The 24,687-nt window shown below is 38.7% G+C and overlaps 1 protein-coding gene across 4 annotated transcripts in view; it reads right to left on the minus strand.

Moving 5' to 3' along the window:
• LOC128685738 (zinc finger and BTB domain-containing protein 7A) overlaps positions 1-24,687 on the minus strand; it is a 653,624-nt gene that overhangs the window by 128,262 nt on the left and 500,675 nt on the right. Inside the window, exon 6 of one of the 4 annotated variants that reach the window (XM_070087966.1) lies at positions 13,164-16,207. The exons of the other annotated variants lie outside the window; for them this stretch is intronic. Coding sequence (XP_069944067.1) covers positions 15,830-16,207 — 378 coding nt within the window. The 3' untranslated portion in view covers positions 13,164-15,829. Of the gene's footprint in view, positions 1-13,163; positions 16,208-24,687 lie in introns of those variants that run through there. 4 annotated transcript variants of the gene reach the window in all.

The following is a 24,687-nucleotide window of genomic DNA, read 5'->3' on the forward strand; positions in this document are numbered from 1 at the left end:
GCTGGTAGGCCTAGATGTGAGAGAATGGGTTTGCGTGGTCAGTGTGCGCAGTAGGAAAAAAATCAAAGACCCAGTGGTGCATTGTGGGAATGCCATTTTAGTACACCTTGTTCACCATGCCTCATGCCAGGAAACACCTCACTTCTCGGCAAACTGGGACACTTTTGTTCCCCAGTGACAGTTCTAATACAGATGGAAGTGTCAGTGAATATGACTTTCAAGGTTTTGAGGAGGATGTGACTGAAACTAATAACCATAATACTGGTAATAGTGAGGAAAATCCAGATGACCCTCAACCTTAACCTCTGGTGCTGGGCCGTCTTGTTCACATTCAATTGTACCAGAACGAAAGAGGAAACTCATATTTTCCCATATCCAGGACTCAGATGTGAGCAATGGTGATGATAGTGATAGTGAATATGAACTCCAAGCTCTTGAAAACAGTTCCAGTAGCAAAAGTGAAGTGGAATATTCTCCAGTGAAGTGTCAGTATATACAACGTTATGTGCGCTCTGGTAGTGTGCCATATGCTATTCCAAGGGGAAGGAGTACATCTCGGAGTACATCCCGTGGCTGTACAACAGGAACAGATAGTGAAAATGAAGATGATACTGTTGCAATTGGGATGAAAAATGTGCATGCATCTGGTGGTGGTGGTGCCAGTTGTGAGGCACCAGCAGTGGGCCATGCTGCTACCCACGCCGCTGACTCAGGTGAGCTATAACAAAGGCCACCCTCCCCCACCCACCCACCACACCAGCCTCCACAACCACAACCACCTGTCAATATCCAGTACCCACCAGCAAACTGCACCTGGGGTTGTCAGGAAGCTGACAATTTTGTTCCCTATCCCCCATCAGTTTCACGAAAGTCAAAGTGGAATACAGCCATCTCGTACACTTCAATTCAATTCAATTCAAGTTTATTCTCTATAAGGGTTACAATGTGGGGTTTACAGGTTTTGGGTATTTTGTGGTTTACATGTTATAAAATACTAATTACAGAGGGTGCCACTAGGACACCTAGCATGACTAGGCATTTCGAGCAGACTTAGATTAAATCTTAACATTAAATCCTTACAGATTATGGTATTAAGGCTAAGTGACTACATCATAATTTGTGAGTTTAGCAATGTGAATGCTTTTGTTTTGGCACAATACAAGGTGTCTATATTGGAGTATCATAGGCAAACTTATGACTAGTTAGGATTTATTATTTTAAGATTAGTATTTCTGTGTTTATAATCAGTGGGTGAGTGAGTGTAATTGTGAACCACCAGGTGGTTATCATGTAGTTAGTTGTCCGGATGGATCAGGGAAATAAGATGTTTTCTAACTGTAGTTTTGAAAGTGATGAATGTGTCTGCAGTTTTAGAGTTTTCAGGTAGGGTGTTCCAGATTTTAGGTCCTTTGAAATACATTGAATTTTTGTAAAGGTTTAGTCAAACACGGGGAATGTCATAGAGATGTTTGTGTCTGGTGTTATGCCTGTGGATCCTGTCATAATTATCAAGAAAGCATTTTAGGTCAAGGTTAATATTGGAATTTAAGGTCCTGTAGATATAGATTGCACAGTAGTAAGTGTGGATGTTCTGAACAGGGAGTAAGTTTAGATCTATGAAGAGTGAGGGGGGGGGGGGTTGCCAGGGATGGGATTTAGTGATTATTCTTACTGCGGCTTTTTGTTGGGTTATTATTGGCTTTAGGTGTGTTGCTGCAGTTGAGCATAGGTGAGGTGTGGATATATAAGTGAATGGCATAGTGTGAGAAGGGCAGTTTGCGGCACGTAGTATCGTATCTTGGAGAGGATCCCCACAGTTTTGGATACTTTTTTTGTTATGTGTTGGATATGGGTGCTGAAATTTAGGTTGTTGTCGAGGTATAGGCCAAGGAATTTGCCCTCATTATGCCTGGCAATTAGAGTGTTGTTGATCTTAATGTTAAGTTGTGCAACACCTGCTCTGCTACCAAACATAATATAGTAGGTTTTGCCAGTGTTAAGTGTAAGTTTATTGGCTGTCATCCAAGTCGATATTTTGAGCAGCTCCTCGTTAACAATGGTGTTGAGGGTGGCAAGATTAGGGTGGGAGATGACATAAGTCGTGTCGTCAGCAAAGAGAATGGGTTTCAGGTGTTGGGATATGTTTGGAAGATCATTGATGTAAATGAGGAAGAGCAGGGGTCCAAGGACACTTCCCTGTGGAACTCCAGTATCAAGTGGCCGTATTGATGAGGCTGTGTCTTTAATGGTGACATACTGATACCTATTAGAAAGGTAGGATTTAAAATATGCAAGCGCATGGCCTCTTATACCATATTGGTCAAGTTTGTGGAGTAGGATGCCGTGGTCTAATGTGTCAAATGCTTTTCTTAGGTCAATAAAAATTCCTAGCGGATATTCCTTATTTTCCAATGCTGTGTAAAGCAGGTCTAGCATTTTTATAATTGCATCATTAGTGCTTTTATTTTTCCTGAGCCCAAATTGGTAGGGGTTGAGTATGTTTTGTGATGTTATAAATGAATATAGTCTCCTGTGCACGAGTTTCTCGAAGATTTTGGATAGCAATGGTAAGTTTGATATTGGCCTATAGTTGTTTACATCTGTAGGGTCACCACCTTGTCTTGAGTAGTGTCGGGAAAGTGCTAGTTTCTAGTGACTTGTTAAAAAGTAATGTAATAGCATGCGAAAGGACATGGGTCGCTTGCTTGTACAATAATGGTGGGACGTGAGACAGATTCCCTGAGTTATTTTTAAGTGACTTTATGATCGCGGTGACTTCCGTGGGCTCAGTTGGTACAAGATAGAAGGAATTTGGGAAATTCCCATCTAGGTAGTCCCCGGCACGGGCATTGGTACATGGGATTTTACTGGCGAGATTAGATCCTATGTTTGAGAAGAAGTTGTTTATCTTGTTAGCTGTATCAGTGGGATGCAGTGGTGTTTCATGAGATTTAGTTAGAACAATATTCTTGTTTTTTTTCAGTTTGTGGGTCCCCAGAATCTGGGAAAGTGTTTTCCAGGTCTTTTTTATATCTCCTCTTGTGTCAGTGAATCTGCTGGAGTAGTACAGTTGTTTGGCTTTCTTTATTAATTTGGTGAGAACTGTTGAATATTGTTTAAGAATATCTTTGTGTATTAAGCCCTGTCTATATTGCTTTTCATATTGGTGTTTCTTATCAATGGATTTCAGAATGCTGCTGGTTAGCCATGGGCAACCAAGCCGTTTATTCGTGATCTGTTTCGTTTTTATAGGACAATGTTTGTTGTATAGTCTAAGTATTTTGTTAAGAAAAATGTCTGTCCAATCGTCAATACCATTGGCATTGAGAATTCAGTAGGCCAGTCAACAGTCTCTAGGTCTGCTGTGAAATTCCTTATTGAGGCCTCGTCATGGAGTCTAAATGAAACTTTGTTGTATTCGAGTGGTGGCTTACTAATGTTCGTTAAGAGGAAGGTTGGGTAGTGGTCAGTAGTGCTGTCTGTGATTATCCCTGATTTAAGGGGGGCTAGTATATTGGTCCATATGTGGTCTATTATGGTTGCACTTGTCTCAGTCAGCCTGGTTGGTTTAGTTATTGTTGGTATTAGAAGTGTGTTGTTCATATTGTTGATGAAATCAGTTACAGTCTGATCATCTGGTAGGCCAAGGTTCATATTGAAGTCTCCAGCTAAGAGAAGGTGGTGCTTGTTCATTTGCCTGTTTGTTATTAGTGACTTTAGATTCTCACTGAAGTTTGAGATGTTTGTGTGGGGTATCCGGTATATGGCACCGATTGTTATAGGCGTCTTGAGGTTTTTTACAGTAAAATTAGCAAAAATGTATTCCCCATATTCATCACTAAAGCAATTAGTGCTAATACAAGATAGTTGGTTAGAGTAATAGATTGCAGTACCACCCCCAACTTGGTATGGTCTGCAGTTGTGGATCGCTGTGTATCCTGGTAGTGGGTAGATATCAATTGTGTCCTGCTTAAGCCAGGTCTCAGTAAGAATAATGCAGGAGAAGGGTGTCTTTAGTGACTCAAGGAGTGCCAGGAGGTCATCATAGTGTTTGCTTAAGGACCTGATGTTGTAGTTAAGAACTGATAGACTTTGAGCAATGTTCAGGATAGTGCTGGCTTGTGATGCTGTGTAATAAAGGCAGTTACTTTCCAATAAGTTTTGATTGTGTGTTAGATTATGGAGGTTTAGATCAGGGTCAACATGATCATTCATTTTTTAGGTTTAAATAGTGGTTGTTTATATCCTGCATTATGTGGTGAGTTCTAATACTGATTTCTGTAGTGGTGGGAGGTTTGGATAGGTATACCGCTAAAGTACTTTGGTCATATAGAGCATAGTCACTAATAAACATAATGAAATTGATATTGTCTATGTGTTGTGCTAGAATGAGCTAAAGTACAACTAGGTATAAACTAATACTATAAAAAAAACAAATTACAAGTGGCACCAGACTCACTCTTGTAATTGCATTAAGGTCTAATATAATGAATTTAGTGTTGTCTATGTATTGAGCTAGAATGAGCTGAAGTACAACTAGGTATAAACTAATACTATAAAAAAAAACAAATTACAAGTGGCACCAGACTCACTCTTGTAATTGCACTAAGGTCTAATATAATGAATTTAGTGTTGTCTATGTATTGAGCCAGAATGAGCTAAAGTACAACTAGGTATAAACTTATAATATAAAAATACAAATTAAAATGGTACTTGCAATTGCACTGGGGTCTGATATAGGTTGTTAACAAGATCAAGAGTATAACTAGATTTAAATTGACAAAATAAAATTAACAAATTAAAGTACCAAAAGAATAATAAGTAAAAAATAACAATGGCAATGACTTGGTTGTAATATGATAGTAAGATGGTAGACAGGTACACAGGTACAAAGGATAATGTAAAGGTTGGAGTTGAATATACAAACTTGAAAATTTGGCAACAAAATGTTATGAGAAGTATAAAATAATGATTAATGTACAAAAGTAAAACTGACTGGTAGTAAATATGGTGTTTAATAAAATTTTAGTAAGTAATAATGATTACAAAAAAAAAATGAATTAGCAACAATGCCACTGAACTGGAATGTTTCGAGTTATTCTTTGACCAACCCCTGATGGAAATTATTGACAGGGAAAGCAACAGATATTTCGATTACACCATGGCATGGAAATTATTGTCGGGGAAAGCAACAGATACTTCGATTACACTATGGCATGGAAACTATTGTCAGAGAAAGCAACAGATACAGGTCCTCCATCACAAATCCAGCATCATTCGGACCTGTACTGTGCCGGATTACTGAGTTTGCCGGATTACAGAGTGGTTAGGTTAGAATACACTTAATAAAATTAACCAACTTGACTTACACAAAGTTCATTGAACATCGGCAAAAATCGAACATTTCTGCTACTTTGAGCTCAATTTCAAGGTACTTTTCATCATGAAAGCCATCAAAATCATGTCTATTTCTGTAATATATCTTCCATTCTATCAAATGAGTCCAAAAAATGAGAATACAACCAAAAAACCATATGAAAATATACTGCAAAGAGGCGGCTAATGGCTGAGAAGTGAACTCCCTTATTTATTGTCCGTCTTTTTTATTTTTGTTGTATGTTAAGAAGCATCTTTCCATCATACACTGCCCAAGTTTCAATGAGATAGCCCAACAAACAACCGAGAAAAAAAAATATTTACCAAAAATCATATATGGCAAGCCCAAGCCAGGTACTGGAAGTAAGTCACTTTGTCTGACTTTTTTTTTTGGGTTATCTTAGGTTCTCTATACATACACTGCTATGTATGATAATCTATGTAACTGTATTTGTGTATACCTGAATAAACTTATTTACTTCTAGTCTGTCAACTGAGTACAAGAAACCACCAATTCACTTATTTCAACTACCCAATAAAGTGGTCGGAAATTGGCAATTTGGCCAATTTCACACAAATTTCAACAGATGCCAATTTCAAAATAGGGTCCAGAATAAACAATGCAGACATTCCTGGCACTAAAATAACATTTTCTCTGTTAATTACTCATGGCTACAGGCCCCTCTTATATTACTCTTGCTTAGCATTTGGAATTTTTGTTCACAAAAAAATAGAAGATTTACTGTTATGCAGACTGCTGCATTATTGTAATAATTGTATAAATAATGTCAACCCATTCTTGACTCCATATTGGAATTTGGACAGGCAGGCGGACAGGTATTGGATGGTGACGTCATTTGTTTACTCTCGAGGTTCGCTAAAGAATAGAACATTTTCGCTACTGTGAGCGCAATTTCAAGGTACTTTTCATCATGAAAGCAATCAAAATCATATCTATTTCTGTAATATATCTTTCATTCAATCAAATGAGACTGAAAAAAATGAGAATATAACCATAAAAACCATACAAAAATATACTGCTAAGCGGCCGCTAATGGCTGAGAAATGAACTCCGCTATTTATGGTCTGATTTCTTTCATTTTTGGTTTACCTAAAGAAGTATCTTTCCATCATACATTGCCCAAATTTGAATAAGATAACCCAACAAACAACTGAGAAAAATATAATAATGATAATAATAATAATATCTTTATTTACTACACGTACATGTACATGGGATACAGACATAGCTGACATCAGTGACATACTACTATATAGAAAGCCGCTTTCTATGCAGAGTATTTCAAGCAAATTAGGTCAGTGTCCCAGGATAACACCCACACCAGTCGGCTAACACCCAGGTACCCATTTACTGATGGTTGAACATAGACAACAGGTGTAAAGAAACACGCCTAATGTTTCTACCCTGGCTGGGAATCGAATATTTACCAAAAATCATATATGACTAACCCAAGCCAGGTACTAGAAATAAGCCATGTTAACTTTTTTGGGTTATCCTAGGTTCTCTACACATACACTGCTACGTGTGATAATCTATATAGAGAAAATAACTTTTTTGTTTCAGGTTTATGGTGCAGTATGAGTGTTTATCACAGTTAGCCCTGTGCTATACTCTGTTTTCTCTAATATAAGCCCCAAGACCAGGACAGGAGAATGGTATTTGTATACCATGTCCTCTTCATACCTCCGTCGAACTGCTTGGTGTTATGCCAAATATTATTTATTCTGGAGTATTTAACATGTTTTATGTTATTTATATTGTTTATTATGTCATATTAGATCAATTGTGATAGGCAAATAAGCTGTATTGTTGATATTAGCATAATAATAAAGAATATTCTCCTGCATCATGAGACTGAGCTCATGGCAACCAACAGTGGCTTCAAAGCCACCTTATCTTTAATGGATAATGTACTGTGTTGGTGCTTTACATAATGAGAAACATTTCTTTTATTCATTGGAACCATGGCTAGGGCTAAAAGTAAGCAGGTTATAACAATAAATGGAGAAAAAGAAATTGGAATGACTTATGCAGCAAGTAGCACCACCAAACAGTGCCAGCAGGTTGGTGTGGTGACCCTGGAAATTTGAAATTATGCTAGCTAAAATTAGTGCCGAATAACTGAAGGAACCGAATAACTGAAGGAACCGAATAACTGATTGCCGGATTTGTGATGGCGGACCTATACTTCGATTACACCATGGCAAACACAATACTACTTTCACCAAAATCATGCCTACACCAGTAGAAGGATACAACTGTGGCTGAGATGTATCTTTTCTTTGCCACGATAATGCTTATGCCACATGTGTACACACACAGTGTCAAATCATACTGGTCAACAGGCCGCCTGATTGCAACCCCAGGTTTCAGTGATATAATACGAGTGACTTGATTTGCACTACTATTAAGTATGCTACACTTCTCAAGACAAAACCAGGCCTGACAGAAATGACAGGTTATATAAGATTAGGAATGTGTCTGTGCATCTGAAACAGAAATTTGATACGTATTTTTATCCTTTCAGGAAGCTTGTTATTGATGAGTCATTGATTCTGTTCAAAGGTAGACTGTCGTTCAAGCAGTATATACCAAGCAAGAGGAAACGCTTTGGTATAAAGTTGTTTGTGCTTTGTGATTGCTACAGTGGTCTTGTATTAGATATTACTGTGTACACAGGAAGTAATACATTGCAAGATACCAGGAAGCTACTGGGTATTTCTGGTGATGTGGTTAGAACAATGATGGAACCATATCTTGGTAAGAGGCATATATTATATACTGATAACTAGTACACTCTTACTCAGTGATTTCTTGCGAGAGATGTGTGCTGTACAGTGCATGGAAATCGTAAGCATATGCCCAGGTTCGATGCTGGCACTCGTAGAGGTCAGGTGCAGGTGTTTGCTGTCAATGACATCATGGCATTTCAGTGGCATGACAAACAAGATGTCACACCATTGTCATCAGTTCACCCTAACGAAATGACAGACACTGTCAGGCAGAATAGAGAGACCAATGAAACCATTCTAAAACCTACAGCTGTGATGGACTACACCATCAATATGCATTCAGTGGACAAATGTGACATGCATATTGGGTTTGCTGATTGTGTTCGCAAGAGTTATAAGTGGTACATAAAACTCTCTTTCCATCTTCTGGACATTTCCATTCTCAATGGTTATAATATGTATAAGATGAGGACCAAAAACAAACCACCATATGGCGAATTTTGTTTGACTGTCATCAGACAAATAATATTCAAGTACCAAGTAACAACACCTGCAATAGAAAACCGCTCACCAAATTATCAACAACTACCTTCCGAAACTGCCTGCTACTGCTTCCAAGAAAAAGGCTCAGAACAGGTGTTTTGTCTGTGCACATACAAAAAAGCCCACAACAGTGCTGAAACACTCGTTTTATGTATGAGGAGTGTAAAACACCACTGTGCATGACACCATGCTTCAAAGACTTCCACAGGCTGCAGCACTTCTAGGAACATGTCCAGTGATTCTGTGTGTGTACATATATATATATATATGCAAAACAACCACTCTGAAAGAATAGAGAAATTCCAAGTGCTTTCGTGACTACTCACATTATCAAGGAACTTGATAATGTGAGTAGTCACGAAAGCGCTTGGAATTTCTCTATTCTTTCAGAGTGGTTGTTTTGCATATTCTGAAATCACCTGTTTACTGTGATCTTATTGCATATATATATATATATATATATATATATATATATATATATATATATATATATATATATATATATATATATGATAGAAAAATAGTAATAAACAACATTTTATATTGTTGGTTTGTGTAAACATGTTTTGTAAATATATTGGCAACAATATTTGTGCAGTTATTGTGCAGTATAGAAAGAGTGAATACATATATAAAAAGCAGGCCTTATATTGGTCTCACAGGCCATAAAAGTTATTTGAAAAAAAAATTAAAAAAGAAAAGAAAAAAAAAAAAGAAAAAAAATTATTACCGGGTGACTGGCAGTCAGTGATGTTGCCATAAGCTGTTCACTTTCTGTCAACTTCACAACTCCATATCTCGGTAAGTATTGATCGCAAAAAAGTGAAAGTGATGTAAGTGACGATGAGATTGATTTTATGCCATTTGAGGATTCGTCTAGTAATAGTGAAGTTCATTATTCACCAGTGAAGCATACTTTTAGGCGGTGTAATCTATGTTCAGGCAGTGTGCCATATGCAATCCCCAAGGGTCGTGGCAGGTCACGATCCAAAACCCGGGCCACTGATAGTGAAAGTGATCATGAAGGTGAGTATGTGGGGATGGAGGAATTAGTGGTGGGTTTCACGGTGCCTGTACCACATGATGCAGTGGGCGGAAAGACAAAGGACAGCCCGGCATCCCCTCAACCATGTGCTGCCTCCACTCCTGTCCCTCCTTCTGCTCCCCCTCACCCCATGCCGCAGGTCCACCCTGCACCATGTGATCATGAGTGGAACTGAACACAAAGTATATTCGTGCCACAGCCTTGATATTTTGATGTGAGTGGAAGTGGTATCCAGTCAGAATGTCCCCTAACGAATGAGTCTACAGAGTGAGACTATTTCCAGTTGTACTTTGACGAGCCTATAATGAACTTGATAGTGACCCAGACAAACTATTATTACCGATATGTCATGGACAACACAGCAAAGGTTGGAGAATAGTCATGGAAATAGTCGTGGAAAGACACAACAGTGGCTGAAATGTATTTATTCCTTGCCACTATCATGCTTATGCCACATATATATAAGAACAATATACATAATTACTGGTCCACAGACCACTTCATTAACCCTTTTAGGGTTGACAGGCCCTCTCCAAAACTTGTTCTCAGGGTTGAAAAATATTTGAAAAAAAAAAAAAATTATTTTTTCTTATGAAATGATAGTTTTTTGTGAGTATTACAGGCTAAAAAAAACTTTTTTAACGATCAATACCTACAGAGATATGGAGGCATGAAGTTGACAGAAATTGAACTGCATATGGCAACATCGCCGACTGCAGGTCACCCGGTAATAGTTTATTTTGTTTTGTTTTTTCTACTTTTTTCTTTTATTTTTTAATCTTTTATTTTCTCAAGTAACTTTTATGGACTCTGAGACCAATATAAAGACTATTTGGTATATATTCACTCATTGTATACTACACAATGACAGCACAAACTTTGCTGTCATTATATTGTTTACAAAACATGTTTACACAAACCAACAATAAAAAATGTTGTTTATTACTATTTTTCTATCATATACACATATAGAGTCACGGGACAAGTTCTTATAACTACAAGAGGTTCTGAAAGCTTGTAGTTGTGTGGGGGTGGACTTGTAAATATGCTGAGTCACCGGTGTGTCTTGTGTCACAAAGATGCATCATACCACCACTCAATAACACTCACTGCCTTCCACAACACATCCCTTCCTCCCCACAAACCTACTTTCCTTCTTTCCTTCCTTCCATCTTTCCTTCCATCCTCTCATCTCTTCCTACCTACCTACCTTCCCTCCTTCCTTACTTACTTCTTCCTTCCTTTTTTTCCTCATTCAAGTAATTTTATGGCCTGTGAGACCAATATATGGTATATTGAATGTATATTAGAACATAAGAACATAAGAATGTAGGAACACTGCAGAAGGCCTACTGGCCCATACGAGGCAGGTCCTTATCAAAACGACATCTACCTAAAGCTACCCAAGAAATAACTCCCGTACCCCATGACACCAATCAAACCCAGCCCCTCCCACTCATATATTTGTCCAGTCTCTTCTTAAATCTACCCAAGGTCCTAGCCTCTATCACCCCACTGGGAAGACTGTTCCACGCATCTACAACTCTGTTAGAAAACCAGTACTTACCTATGTCCTTTCTAAATTCACTCATTGTATGCTACACAATAACCACACAGTCATTATATTGCTTACAAAACATGTTTACACAAACCAACAATAAAAAATGTTGTTTATTACTATTTTTCTATCACATATATACACATATAAAGTCACTGGACACTTCCCAGAACTGCTACAGCTTCCGTAAATCTCGTAGTTGTTGTGTGGGGTTGGACTTGTAAATATGCTGAGTCACCGGCATAATTAGTGTCACAGTGACAAATAACACCATCACTCACCACCCTCACTGCCTGTCTACTTCCTCTTAACCCCACCAACCAACATGGAAATAAGTCACACTCTGAATTTTTTGGGTTATCCAAGGATGATGGTCTCCTTACTTCCTTCCCTCTTTCCTTCCTTCCTCTCATCTCTTCCTTCCTTCCTCTCCTTTCATCTCTTCCTTCCTTCCTCCCTTTCTTCCTACCTTCCTTCCTTCAAGTTTCCTGGGCATTGTTTTTGGTCACAAACTCCTTAAAACTATGAAATTCATCTTCACTGACACTTCCATCTGTGTTTGAACTGTCACTTGGGAACAAAAGAGCCCCATTTAGCCAAGGAGTGAGGAGTTTCTTAGCGCCAGACATGGTGAACAAGGTGTAATAAAATGGCTTTCCCCCGATTTGTTTTTGTACCGCGCACACTGACCATGGAGATCCATTCTCTCACATGTAGGCATACCAGCTGTTTCCTGCTTAATTTGAGGCTGCTAGAATTTACGCGTACGTACTAGTATGGCACCAACCCTGGCGCGTAAGCCGTACTAGTACGGCACCAACCCTGAAAGGGTTAAAAAACAAAGAAGGGAGGTTACCCCAGAAAAGAACTTGTTACCTAAAGTCTTTATAGAAGGGGATTCCCCTTCCAAACAATAGTACACCTCCATCAAATCCCCTCCTCCTGTCTCATCACTCAACAATAAGTCCACAATAAAGGTAAGTGTCATTTCAGTATTGTTTATTGTGCATGTCTCATTGTTGTCTGTGAAGAGAAATGTATATTTCATGTAAAAAAAAATATTTTGTTTAATACTTTTGGGTGTCTGGAATGGATTAATTGGATTTCCATTATTTCTTATGGGGAAAATTAATTCGGCTAACATCCAAATCGGTTAAAGGCAAGCTCTCTGGAACGGATTAATGCCGTTACCCGAGGGTCCACTGTATTTGAAATGCAATTCAACTCATACTACAATTCTGGGAAAAATGCTGATACAGCTTTTGTGAAACATGCATGACATTATTTAAGATTAAACACGCATAAATAAAGCAGGAAATCTGGACCATATTTGAATGCAGCGTCATGGCTGAACAAAACACATGAGTCACACTGTATCACAATTAGCCATGATTATAATGTGAACTTATGTCAAGGGCTCCATTAGTGAGTTGAATTCATAATTAATAAAATCTGTGAAAATTTTAAGCTACAGTAAACCCTCCATATAAAAAATCTCCATATAGCAGACTTCGGAAATACAAAACAAAATCTACTACTGAGTCAGCTGATTTGGTAACAATGGACAACGTCTGTTAGTTACATTATTATCTATTATTGTTACAATCATCTTCTCTATGCACCGCAACTGATATTACCAGCCACCCACTCTCCCCAATTAGTCCATAATATGAAGGGTTTAATATATGTTTACAAATCAAATTATTTTTCATCCAACTTCATCATATGAGCAAGATGATATGGAATTCTCATATATATAAGCCATAACTGCAACTGCTAATTTCTTTCAACACAGGTTAACCAGAAGTTGCTGGTGACCTTGCCTGTCATAGGGCTGTCCACAACTCTACCTGCATATGTCTTTAAACAGTCTTGCTGTGATGCCGAGTTTTTTCCTACTGAATAACAAACAACAACAGTTTTCTTTGATGTTTTCAGTGAGAATGTTGAATGATACATTACAAAAGCACCTGGAATTTGTTTTTATTTTCAATGTGGTTACACTATATATTAGGATATCACATGAAATTTGTGATTTTGTTGCAAATATATTCTAGAGTTAAACAGAGTAAAAGACAGTTTTCGTAGTTTGTGGTACACCAGATCAGTCAACTAAGTCTGAAACCACAATATGTACCTTATGAGAGTAATCACCTCTTGAAGTGTGTAAAGATTCCTATCAGTTACGATATACAGTGTCTATACAACATAAAACTTCATAAACATTCTCTAACCAAATTTCCTTATCTATTAATTTTTATACAAAGAATAAGAAAAAACACTGAATGTTACTTTCCCTTTTATTTAACAAAACAAAATAATTGTTAATGCTTAATCAAGCAAGACATCCATTCTTGCTTATAAATAATAGGAATATCTTTACAGTACTATCAATTATAGGATTCTCAGTCAAAAGACTTAAAAGCATCTTCATAATACACAAACAACATGGGAGCAACAGAGAAAAACTATGAATCTTTTTCTCAACATAATAAGGGTGTTATGGCAGAAAATGAATTATACTGCTGAGTTTCAACCTTAAGGATTACAGCTAAAACACAAATGTCTATGCATATACTATGTTAAGGCTTCCACACTGACTACTATTTAACATATCACACTTGTATAAATTAGAGCAGGAACATTCCAAGTAATTTAGCAAAATTCTTGGCATAAGTCTAGTCCTTGCTTTCATCACATTTGACAGGTCATGAAAGAATCAATCGGTCACTCACTCTCATACTCACTCACTCACTCACTCTCTCTCTCTCTCTCTCTCTCTACTTTAAATAATCTAATGAACCACTATAGGAATAACCTACATATTGAAGTGTTGTACCTGAATCTCACCAGTAAATGGGTATCCCTGTTACTTTTACCATAGTTGGCCCCATCGGCTTTCAAAACTCATTATCAATAAATAGTCTTGTTTCATCGTAGGACACTAACTTGCAGAGTGAAGTTTATTTCTTGTGACAGTAGTCAAGTAACCATCACAAATGAGTGTTGTATAATACAGTGGAACCTTGGTACTCGAACTTAATTCATTATAGAAGGCTGTTTGAGTGCCGATCTGTTTGAGTACCAAAGGAATCTTTCCCAACTAATTTTCTATTTTGTTGGCTGTTATCACTAATTTTCTTAGCCTCATGGTGACTTATTTATACAAATATAAAAAAACACCAAAAAATGCAACGAAACATTACATAGTTTACAGTGACATTCTGGCAGGTCATGTTTGTTTGATCGAGTGCCGAGTAAACGGTTGACTACCAAGCGATTTTTTTTTACCAAATACACGTAATGTGTTTGAATACCAAATTGTTCGAGTAGGGAGATGTTCGAATACCAAGGTTCCACTGTACTTTATCTCATGAAATAAACTGAAGAACAAATGAGCTTCAGTGACCTCATGTTAATGTGGGAATAAAGGAAGATATAATTGCCACTGAAAGTTGAACAAATCACTGTACCTTTGCCAAACCAGTGCACTATGCAAAACCCCCCAGAAATGGTATGGTGATACTGACAAGATGTGGAAAAAGACATTTATGTACAGTTCAGGACATTTATTATAGAAAACTTTTTGCCATAAGTGGCTTCTTCAGTCTCCTGGAGAAACATTTCCTATAATAAATATCCTGAACTGTACAAAAGTGTCTTTTTCCACACAAAATCATCCAGGATAAAAAAGCATTTAGGTAAGCCCATATGTCAAGACTCAATTATTGCTTATAGTCTATGCTCTACAACATATACTGAGGAACGAAAACAGAGAGGTACGACCTAACAGACAAACCTGTGTTAACTGGGAAGCCGGAACAACTGGTATTCAGCTACTAATTAGAATAAAGGGCATGCCCTAAAAAATATGGTGGTGAATGAAGCAGACTGAGCCAAAAGTGACAGGGAAGCCCATTTTATTGGTGAGAGTGTAGTATTTAAATACGTCCTTTATTTATTGAAACTTTAACACCAAAATAAGTCATATATGCATGATACATATACAGTTTAACAATAAGATATTCACAATGCTCACTACTGCCTATGACTCGTCTGATATAGTGCTATTGCAATTGTGAAAGCTCTGAAAAATAGTTGTTAAAGTTTTGAGTTCAGAAGTACAGAACTGTATGTAACATCTACACGAGAAATTATTACAGGCATTGAAGCTCTTAACACTAATTAAATTTTATTTCCGTGTCAGTCTCTCATATAAGCTGATTAAATACCAACAATGCAATTCTTGAGCCATTATCATTTTCTGTTTACATAAAATGAGGATTAACCTTTTATTAAAGCAACTATTTATATATGTATAAAATTGACCTTGATGTGATCAATATAGTGCAACAGTGCAATCCAAAATTCTCAGGGAGTCTTTTACTTGTTTTTTACACTGTTAAGGTTTCTTATGCTTTATTGTAAAGCAGCTTCAAATATACAGCAATTTGCATGAGAAACATTGTCTGCTTAATGCAAAGATATTGTAGTAGTATACTGCTATATTATAATTTGCTCAGCAAAATATATATATTAGATGTCTCACACTATTACAGAATAACATTTGGTAAAATCACAGATGTTTCAGTAACCCGCTGACTTCGACCAAAGTGTGTACGAATGTGTCTACTTACATGGCTACTGTTACCTGACTCGTATGAACAGTGTGGGCAAGAAAATGGCTTCTCCCCTGTGTGTATACGAAGATGAAGTTTCAGATTGAACTTTTTGCTGCTCCTGTAAGGGCAATGAGGACAAGAAAATGGCTTTTCTCCTGTATGAGTACGATAATGCATTCTTAGACTATACTGGTTGTTTGATGAGTATGAACAGTAGATACACTGATGCATCTTCTTGGTGGTGAGATTCTTTCCATCTTGAGCAGTTCCTGTTCTCCCAGACCTCTGATCGTATGTGTCCATTCTCACCTGTAGGGGACGCCTGGCTTATTACTATACACATACACCTCAAGCTTTTACACTTCACCATACATTTACATATAGTTACACTTTGACAACTAGTGCATTGTTTTTCTAAGGTAAAATGTATTTAAACATGAAAATAATAACATTAATTGCGATTTTATAATTTCTGAGCACCTGTTCTTTCAAGAAATTCACAAGCACTCGCACACCAAACCATAAATACAACAATAATGATAAAAAAAGAATACAAAAGTTTATATTCAAGAGTGACAGAAAGTTCATCAAGATTATAAGCTATTGAAAGGAGATTTGCTTTCAGTTAAGATTTTAAACCATGAAAAAGATTCCTGATTCTTAGCTACTAATTTTCACTGTTGCACTCCCCAAAATTAAGAGTGCTTGCAGTGTTGCAGTTTTTCAAAAAATAAAAAAATAATAAAATTTATCTTCTGAAATGGTAGAGAACCTTATTTTGAAGATAATGGTACCAAAATTGCAAAGTTTAATGGAAGACTTATGGAATTACAAAAGCACAAAGTTGGTGGTCTGGGTGCAATTTACACATCAGCAATTTTGCTAATTACACTCCACATTTTGACCATCAATCAAGCACAAGATACTGCTCATTCAGATATCATTACCTTGTACAGTGTCTGGAAGTTGGTTAATTTGGCCAAATGCAAACAAAATTCAGTTCATTTCAGTTTACAAACAGAGCCCAAGTAAACACTGTAGACACTCCAGCCATTAAAGAAACCTATACTCTGTTAATCTCCATGCCTCTCCTGTGTAACACTTGCCTTCCATTTTGAACCCATCATCACACAAAAAATCGAAGTTCATCACACAAAAAATCTAATAAAATACAGCCTCTCCTCAATTAACGATTGAGATAGGGGCATAAGACCCCATCGGTAAAGGATTTCATCACTAATCGAGGAACCACCCAAAATTAAAACATTCAATATTATGTTTGCTGGGAAATTCCTTTCAATCTGTTTATTATTAACGGTAATACAACATGAAATAGGTCAATGACTTACTTTCGAGATAATCTAGGAAACGCGTGCATGGCCGATTACTTGGGATTTTTTTTTCGAGAAAATCGCACTTTTTTCAGTGCATGTAACGTTTTCTTGATCACTATCCCTCTCCGCCCTCCACCTTTCAATATTTCTCTATATAATGTCAGTTTTTATTAATTTGGGCATCTTTATCATGCTTCTACATTATTTATGTTATACCTAATATTATTCTGGAATAAATATGATTGATAGATAACATTTATTGATAGTAATAGTATAATTATACAATATTTTATACTGGGGTGAAGCATCATAAGGAATCATGAGTTACTGACACACTGCTGCTTCTCCCTCTGCTGTAGCTCTGCCCACCTTGTAATAGTGCCAAATGGTGAATTAAATACGTATTAGAAAAAATAAAATAAAAATGAAACTCCAACTTGATAACTTTATTTTAATTTGCGTAACTCTTATACATGTATATTACAGAAAACAATAAAAAATAAAAGTACACATACAACGAGTTAAACTTACAGAAAAATACATTAAATTCACCACCTAACATCGTTACGAAGTGGGAGGAACTAAATGTGAGACGGAGAGGTAAGCAGTACATTCAGCCTCTGGTGAGTAGTTATGGGTGTCAGATGTTAGCCGTGGCACTAAAAAAATATTGTGTAATTACACTCATGTTAGTATTAAAGGTTATCTATCTATTACATTTATTCCAAATTAATATCAGAAACATGATAAATACCCTAGAACTGTAATAAAGATGCTGAAATGAATAATATATGCCATATTATGAGGGTTAAGGGCAGAGGCCACCACCCTGGTGTTTACATCAGGGGAAACACTCCTAGATTACTCTTGTCATAAGAAAAAATGCAAAAATAGTTTATTATTATTATTATTATTATTATAATTTATAATAATTTATTTATGTTATACCTAATATTATTCTGGAATAAATATGATATGTAGATATTGCATGCCTTGGCTTAAATAATTAACCCTTTGACTGTTTTGGTCATATATATACGTTTTAAGAGCCAGTGTTTTGGACATGTATATACTCAATAAGTCTAGCGGCTTCAAATCAAGCAGGAGAAAGCTGGTAGGCCCACATGCGAGAGAATGGGTCTGTGTGGTCAGTGTGCACCACATAAAAAAATCCTGCAGCACACAGTGCATATTGATTAAAACGCCGACTTTGAGGTGTAATATCGTATAGTATTTATCGTTGTATTCTCGTTTTCATGGTCTCACATGATAAAATGGAAAACTTATTGCAGAAATAGAGATGATTTTTATTAGTTTCACGATGAAAACGACCGTGAAATTGAGCTCAAAGGAGAGGAAATGTTCGATTTTTACCAATGTTCAAGAGTAAGCAAATCACACCACACGTCCAATACACGTCAATTGGGGAGTCTAATATTCTTTCATTAGTGCACTGATATTATTTATACCATTTTTACAATAATGCAGCAGTCTGCGTAACAGTAAATTTTGTATTTTTTGTATGAATAAAAAATCATAATAGTTTTTTCTTTTCTTTTCCAATTTTTTTCTTTTCCTACTAACATTTGGGGCGTGAGAGGCCAATACTGTATGTAATGTATATATATAAACTCACTGTATTGAACACAATAACCGCACTAAAGTTATTATCATATTTTTTTCACTGTTGTTTATTACAATAAACATGCACAAATCTTGAATAATACTAATGTTCTATCATACAATTACATATTTACAATCACTGGACATGGTTTTAGAACTGCTGGAGCTTGTGGAACTCCTTGAAACAAGGCACCATGCACAGAGGTACATGTACCTTACATTCCTCACACATAAACCGAGTGTCTTTGCGTCTTTCTTGCCGTCGTTTTGTTTGTGCTCAGACGATGCATCTCTTCTGAGCAAATTTCTTCTGAGTTGAAGGAAGCTGTATTATGAAATGATCACCTTCCCTCCTCAAACGCTTGGGTATATCCTGAGGAGTTCGAGGACCTTGTTGTATAGCAGGTGTTGTTACCTGGTACTTCATTATGAGTTGTCTGACAACAGACAAACAAAATTCACCATACGGTGGTCTGTTGCCAATCTTCATTTGGTACATATTATATGCATTGAGCATTGAAATGTCCATGAGATGGAAGAAAAGTTTCATGCACCACTTGTAACTTTTACAAAAACAATCAAAAAAGCCAATCTGCATGTCACATTTGTCAACCAAGCGCATGTTTTGTGTATAATCGATCACTGTCACTGGTTTTCGAATACGTTCATTAGTCACTCGATCAACTTTGCCACTGTCTTGCATTTCATTACGGTGAATGGTTGTCAACAATGTGACATCTTGTTTGTCATGCAACCGTAATGCCATGATGTCATTGGCAGTAAACACCTGTACGTCATCACCACGAGCACCTGCGTTGAGCCTGGGCATATGTTTACGATTAGAACGCACTGTGCCACACACATCTGTCTTGTTCACTCGCAAGAAATCACTGAGTAAGGGGTTGTGTACCAGTTATCGGTATATAATGTATGCCCCTTACCAAGATAAGGTGCCATCATGCTTCTCACTATGTCACCTGAGATACCCAATAACATCTTGGTATCTTTCAATGTTTTACTTCCCATGTATACAACAATATCCAATACCAGGCCACTGTCACAATCAGAGTACAAACAGTTTTATACCAAAGTGTTTCCTCTTGCTCGGTATATACTGCTTGAATGACAGCCTACCTTTGAACAAAATCAAAGACTCGTCAATTACAAGATTCTTGAATGGATAAAAGTATATGCTGAACTTTTGTTTGAGATACATAAAAACATTTCTAATCTTGTATAACCTGTCACTTCTGTCAGGTTTGGTTTTGTCAGAGAAGTGCTACATACGTAACAGTAAGATAAACCTGTTCACTGGGATGATTTCACTGAAGACCGGGGTAGAAATTAGCCGATCTGTGGACCAGTATGCTTTTATATTATGCTTATAGACATGAGGCATAAGCATTATTGTTGCAAAAAGCAAATACATTTCTACAACAGTCGTCTCTTTCCACCGGTGTAGTCTTGACTGTGGTGATATGATCGTATTTTCCATGGTGTACTCAAAATACTTATTACTTTCCCTGACAATAGTTTCCATCAATGGCTGGTCAAAGAATAATTCAAAGAATTCCAGTTCATTTGCAGTGTTTCCAAGGGGACAAGTTGGTAGAATTCCACTTTGAGAGTCATCAAAGTGGTGGGGAGTGGGAACAAAATTGGGATTTTGCTGCCAATCCCAGATACAGTTTGCTGGTGGATACTGGACATCATAGGCTGGTTGTGCAGGTAGTTGTGGTTGTGGTGGGCTGGTGGCTGACGCTCTGCTTTGTCCTTGAACTGACGAGTCAGCAGCGTGGGTCCCACCCTGGGCTGGTGAGTCACACATGGCTGTGGCACTACCATTACCACTACCACCATCTAGTGATGCCTGTGGTCTATCCATGCCAAGTGTAGCCACATCATCCTCACTATCACTATCTATATCTGGTGTAGGGCCACGGGATGTACTCCGGGATGTACTCCGTCCCCTGGGCACGGCATAGGGTACACTACTCGAGCGCATGCGGCAGCGTACATACCGACGCTTCACTGGTGAATATGATTCCTCACTATCACTACTTGAATGATCGTCAAGAGCAATAAAATCGCAATCCACATCACTATCATCATTAGTGAAGTCAGAGGCCTGGCCATGCGAAAATAATAGTTTTCTCTTTCGCTGAAGTACAACTGACCGTGACTGACGAGTGCCCACACCAGAGGTAGAAGGTTGAGGATCGTCAGGGTTTTCTGCACTATTATCGATATCCTGGTCATTCCTTTCGGTCACTAACTGATCAAAGCCAAAGAATACGTCTTCATTTCCACTTCCATCACTGTCAGAACTATCAGACAGGAACAGGAGAGTCCCAATTTTCCTTGGAATGAGAGCTGCCTTGCGACGAGGCATGGTGAACAAGGGTAACTGAGCCGGCGTTCCCACAATGCTATGCGGGCGCCTAGATTTTTTGCTTATGGCGCACACCCACCACGCAGACCCATTCTCTCACATGTAGACCTATGAGCGTTTTCGCACTAAATTTGACAGCGCTAGAATTTTGGCATAGATCTACAGTTTGGACACTCAACGTGAAGCTGTAGATATACGGGACGGACCCTGAAAGGGTTAATTAAGCTGCCATGATACACCAAGAATGTAAACACAAGAGGAACACACCAGCTAACCCCTTGACTGTGAACCTCTTTTGTACTTCTTCCATTTTCCTCTTGTTTTTTCTCTTCCAAGTGCTGCTGTACCTCTAACTCTATCTTCTACTATGGGATGAACAATAAAGTACAAATTTATAGACGAAATATGTAGCCTTGGAGACTATTTGATGCAGAGACTCATCACTAACCCCTTTACAATGGGCTTCTTTTATAATTTTTCCATTTTCCTCTTGTTTTTCCTCTTCCAAGAGGAAAACAACAAGAAACTTGTACAAATATGTAGTCTTGGAGACTGTGAAAACTAGTGTACTGAGTGGCTGTAAGAAGGAGATTAAGATGCTGGATGCTGAGATGCTGCACTGCCCATTCATGACCCAAGTTCTCGTACAGTATACAATAACAACTTGTCGGAGAGCCCATCGTAACTCTGAGTTGTTGGTAAACGAGTACAGTGGACCCTCGCATACCGTTGGCATCACATAACGTTAAATTCGCATACCGATACATTTTATTACTAAAATTTTGCCTCGCATACCGCTAAAAAACTCGCTCAACGCTATTCGTCGGAGACGCTTCTAATGTGCGGCCTGAGCCAGCTTCACATGTTCCGCCGGTGGCATTGTTTACAAGCCAGCCTCCACGGTAACATCCAAGCATACAATCGGAACATTTTGTATTATTACAGTGTTTTTGGTGATTTCATCTGCAAAATAAGTGACCATGGGCCCCAAGAAAGCCTCTAGTGCTAACCCAGTGGTAAAAAGGGTGAGAAATACTATCATACCACAGTCAGCTGCTGCTGCACCACGGTCAGCTGTTGCTTGACCAGTCAGCTGCTGTTGCACCTCGATCAGCTGTTGCTGGACCAGTCAGCTGTTGCTGAATCAGTCAGCTGCTTCTGCACCACGATCAGCTGTTGCTGGATCAGTCAGCTGCTTCTGCACCACGATCAGCTGTTGTTGGACCAGTCAGCTGTTGCTGAATCAGTCAGCTGCTGCTGCACCACGATCAGCTGTTGCTGGACCAGTCAGCTGTTGCTGGATCAGTCAGCTGCTGCTGCACCACGATCAGCTGTTGCTGGACCAGTCAGCTGTTGCTGGACCAGTCAGCTGTTGCTGGATCAGTTAGCTGCTGCTGCACCATGATCAGCTGCTGCTGGATCAGTCAGCTGTTGCTGGATCAGTCAGCTGTTGCTGGACCAGTCAGCTGTTGCTGGATCAGTCAGCTGTTGCTGGATCAGTCAACTGTTGCTGGACCAGTCAGCTGTTGCTGGATCAGTCAGCTGTTGCTGGATCAGTCAGCTGTTGCTGGATCAGTCAGCTGTTGCTGGACCAGTCAGCTGTTGCTGGACCAGTCAGCTGTTGCTGGATCAGTCAGCAGTTGCTGGACCAGTCAGCTGTTGCTGGACCAGTCAGCTGTTGCTGGATCAGTCAGCTGTTGCTGGACCAGTCAGCTGTTGCTGGATCAGTCAGCTGCTGCTGCACCATGGTCAGCTGCTATTGCACCATCAGCTGCTTCTGAACGTGACTCATCCCGAACCTGTCTGTCCAGCCTGAGCGCCTGCCTTGCCGTCATTGTTTACAAGCCAGGGTGGCCAGTTGCATGCATACATTCGATACATTTTGTATTATTCCATTATTTATAGTGCTTGTAACTGCTAAATAAGCCACCATGGGCCCAAAGAAAGCTTCTAGTGCCAACCCTGTGGTAAAAAGGGTGATAAATACTATCGTACCACAGTCAGCTGCTGCTGCACCACAGCTGCACAATAGTCAGCTGTTGCTGCACCACAGCTGTTGTTGTTGCTGTACCACCATCAGCTGTATTACTCGAAGATGTGGAGAGAGTGTTGTTGGTGTGGCTTAACCTGAAACAATTACCGAGAAACGATTATCCCCGGAGGGTTAGCCACCCAGGATAACCCAAGAAAGTCTGTGCATCATCGAGGACTCTCTAACTTATTTCCATTGGGGTCCTTAATCTTGTCTCCCAGGATGCAACCCACACCAGTCGACTAACACCCAGGTGAACAGGGAAACACGCCTGGAACTAGTGCTCATATTAGTGAATTTAAAGCCAGCAAAGGTTGGTTTGAGAGATTTAAGAATCGTAGTGGCATACACAGTGTGATAAGGCCTGTTCTGGAAGAAAATGCCAAACAGGACCTACAGTACTCAGGAGGAAAAGGCACTCCCAGGACACAGTGTCTCATCAGTCATTGCTGCATCTTCAATAAAGGTAAGTGTCATTTATTCTTCATTTAGTAGAGTAGTACATGCACAATATATACTGTGCATGTACTACTCTACTATTGTGCATGTATCCTTCTCTTTGTGTGTAGGAAAATGTATATTTCATGTGGTAAAATTTTTTTTTTTCATACTTTTGGGTGTCTTGCACGGATTAACTTGATTTCCATTATTTCTTATGGGGAAAATTCATTCGCATAACGATAATTTCGCATAACAACGAGCTCTCATGAACGGATTAACCCTTTCAGGGTCCGTCCCGTAGATCTACGGCTAGTCGGTGAGTGTCCAAACCGTAGATCTACGCCAAAATTCTAGCGCCGTCAAATTTAGCGCGAAAGCGCTCATAGGCCTACATATGAGAGAATGGGTCTGCGCGGTGGGTGTGCGCCATAAACAAAAAATCTAGGCGCCTGCATAGCATTGTGGGAACGCCGGCTCAGTCACCCTTGTTCACCATGTCTCGTCGCAAGTCAGCTCTGACTCCCCGGAAAATTGGGACTCTCCTCTTCCTGTCTGATAGTTCTGACACTGATGGAAGTGGAAATGAAGACGAATTCTACGGCTTTGATGAGTTAGTGACTGAAAATAATGACCAGGATATCGATAATAGTGCAGAAAACCCCGACGATCCTCGACCTTCTACCTCTGGTGTGGGCACTCGTGACTCACGGTCGGTTGTTCCTAAACGTAAGAGAAAACTAATATTTTCCCGTGGCCTGGCCTCTGACTTCAGTAATGACGATGATTCTGACGTGGATTGTGATTTTATTGCGCTCGACGATCATTCGAGTAGTGATAGTGAGGAAACATATTCACCAGTGAAGCGTCGGTATGTGCGCCGCCGCATGCGCTCGGGTAGTGTACCCTATGCTATGCCCAGGGGACGGAGTACATCCCATAGTACATCCCGGAGTACATCCCGTGGCCC

The sequence above is a fragment of the Cherax quadricarinatus genome, chromosome 23, assembly GCF_038502225.1.
Source record: "Cherax quadricarinatus isolate ZL_2023a chromosome 23, ASM3850222v1, whole genome shotgun sequence".
Taxonomy (NCBI): Eukaryota; Metazoa; Arthropoda; class Malacostraca; order Decapoda; family Parastacidae; genus Cherax; species Cherax quadricarinatus.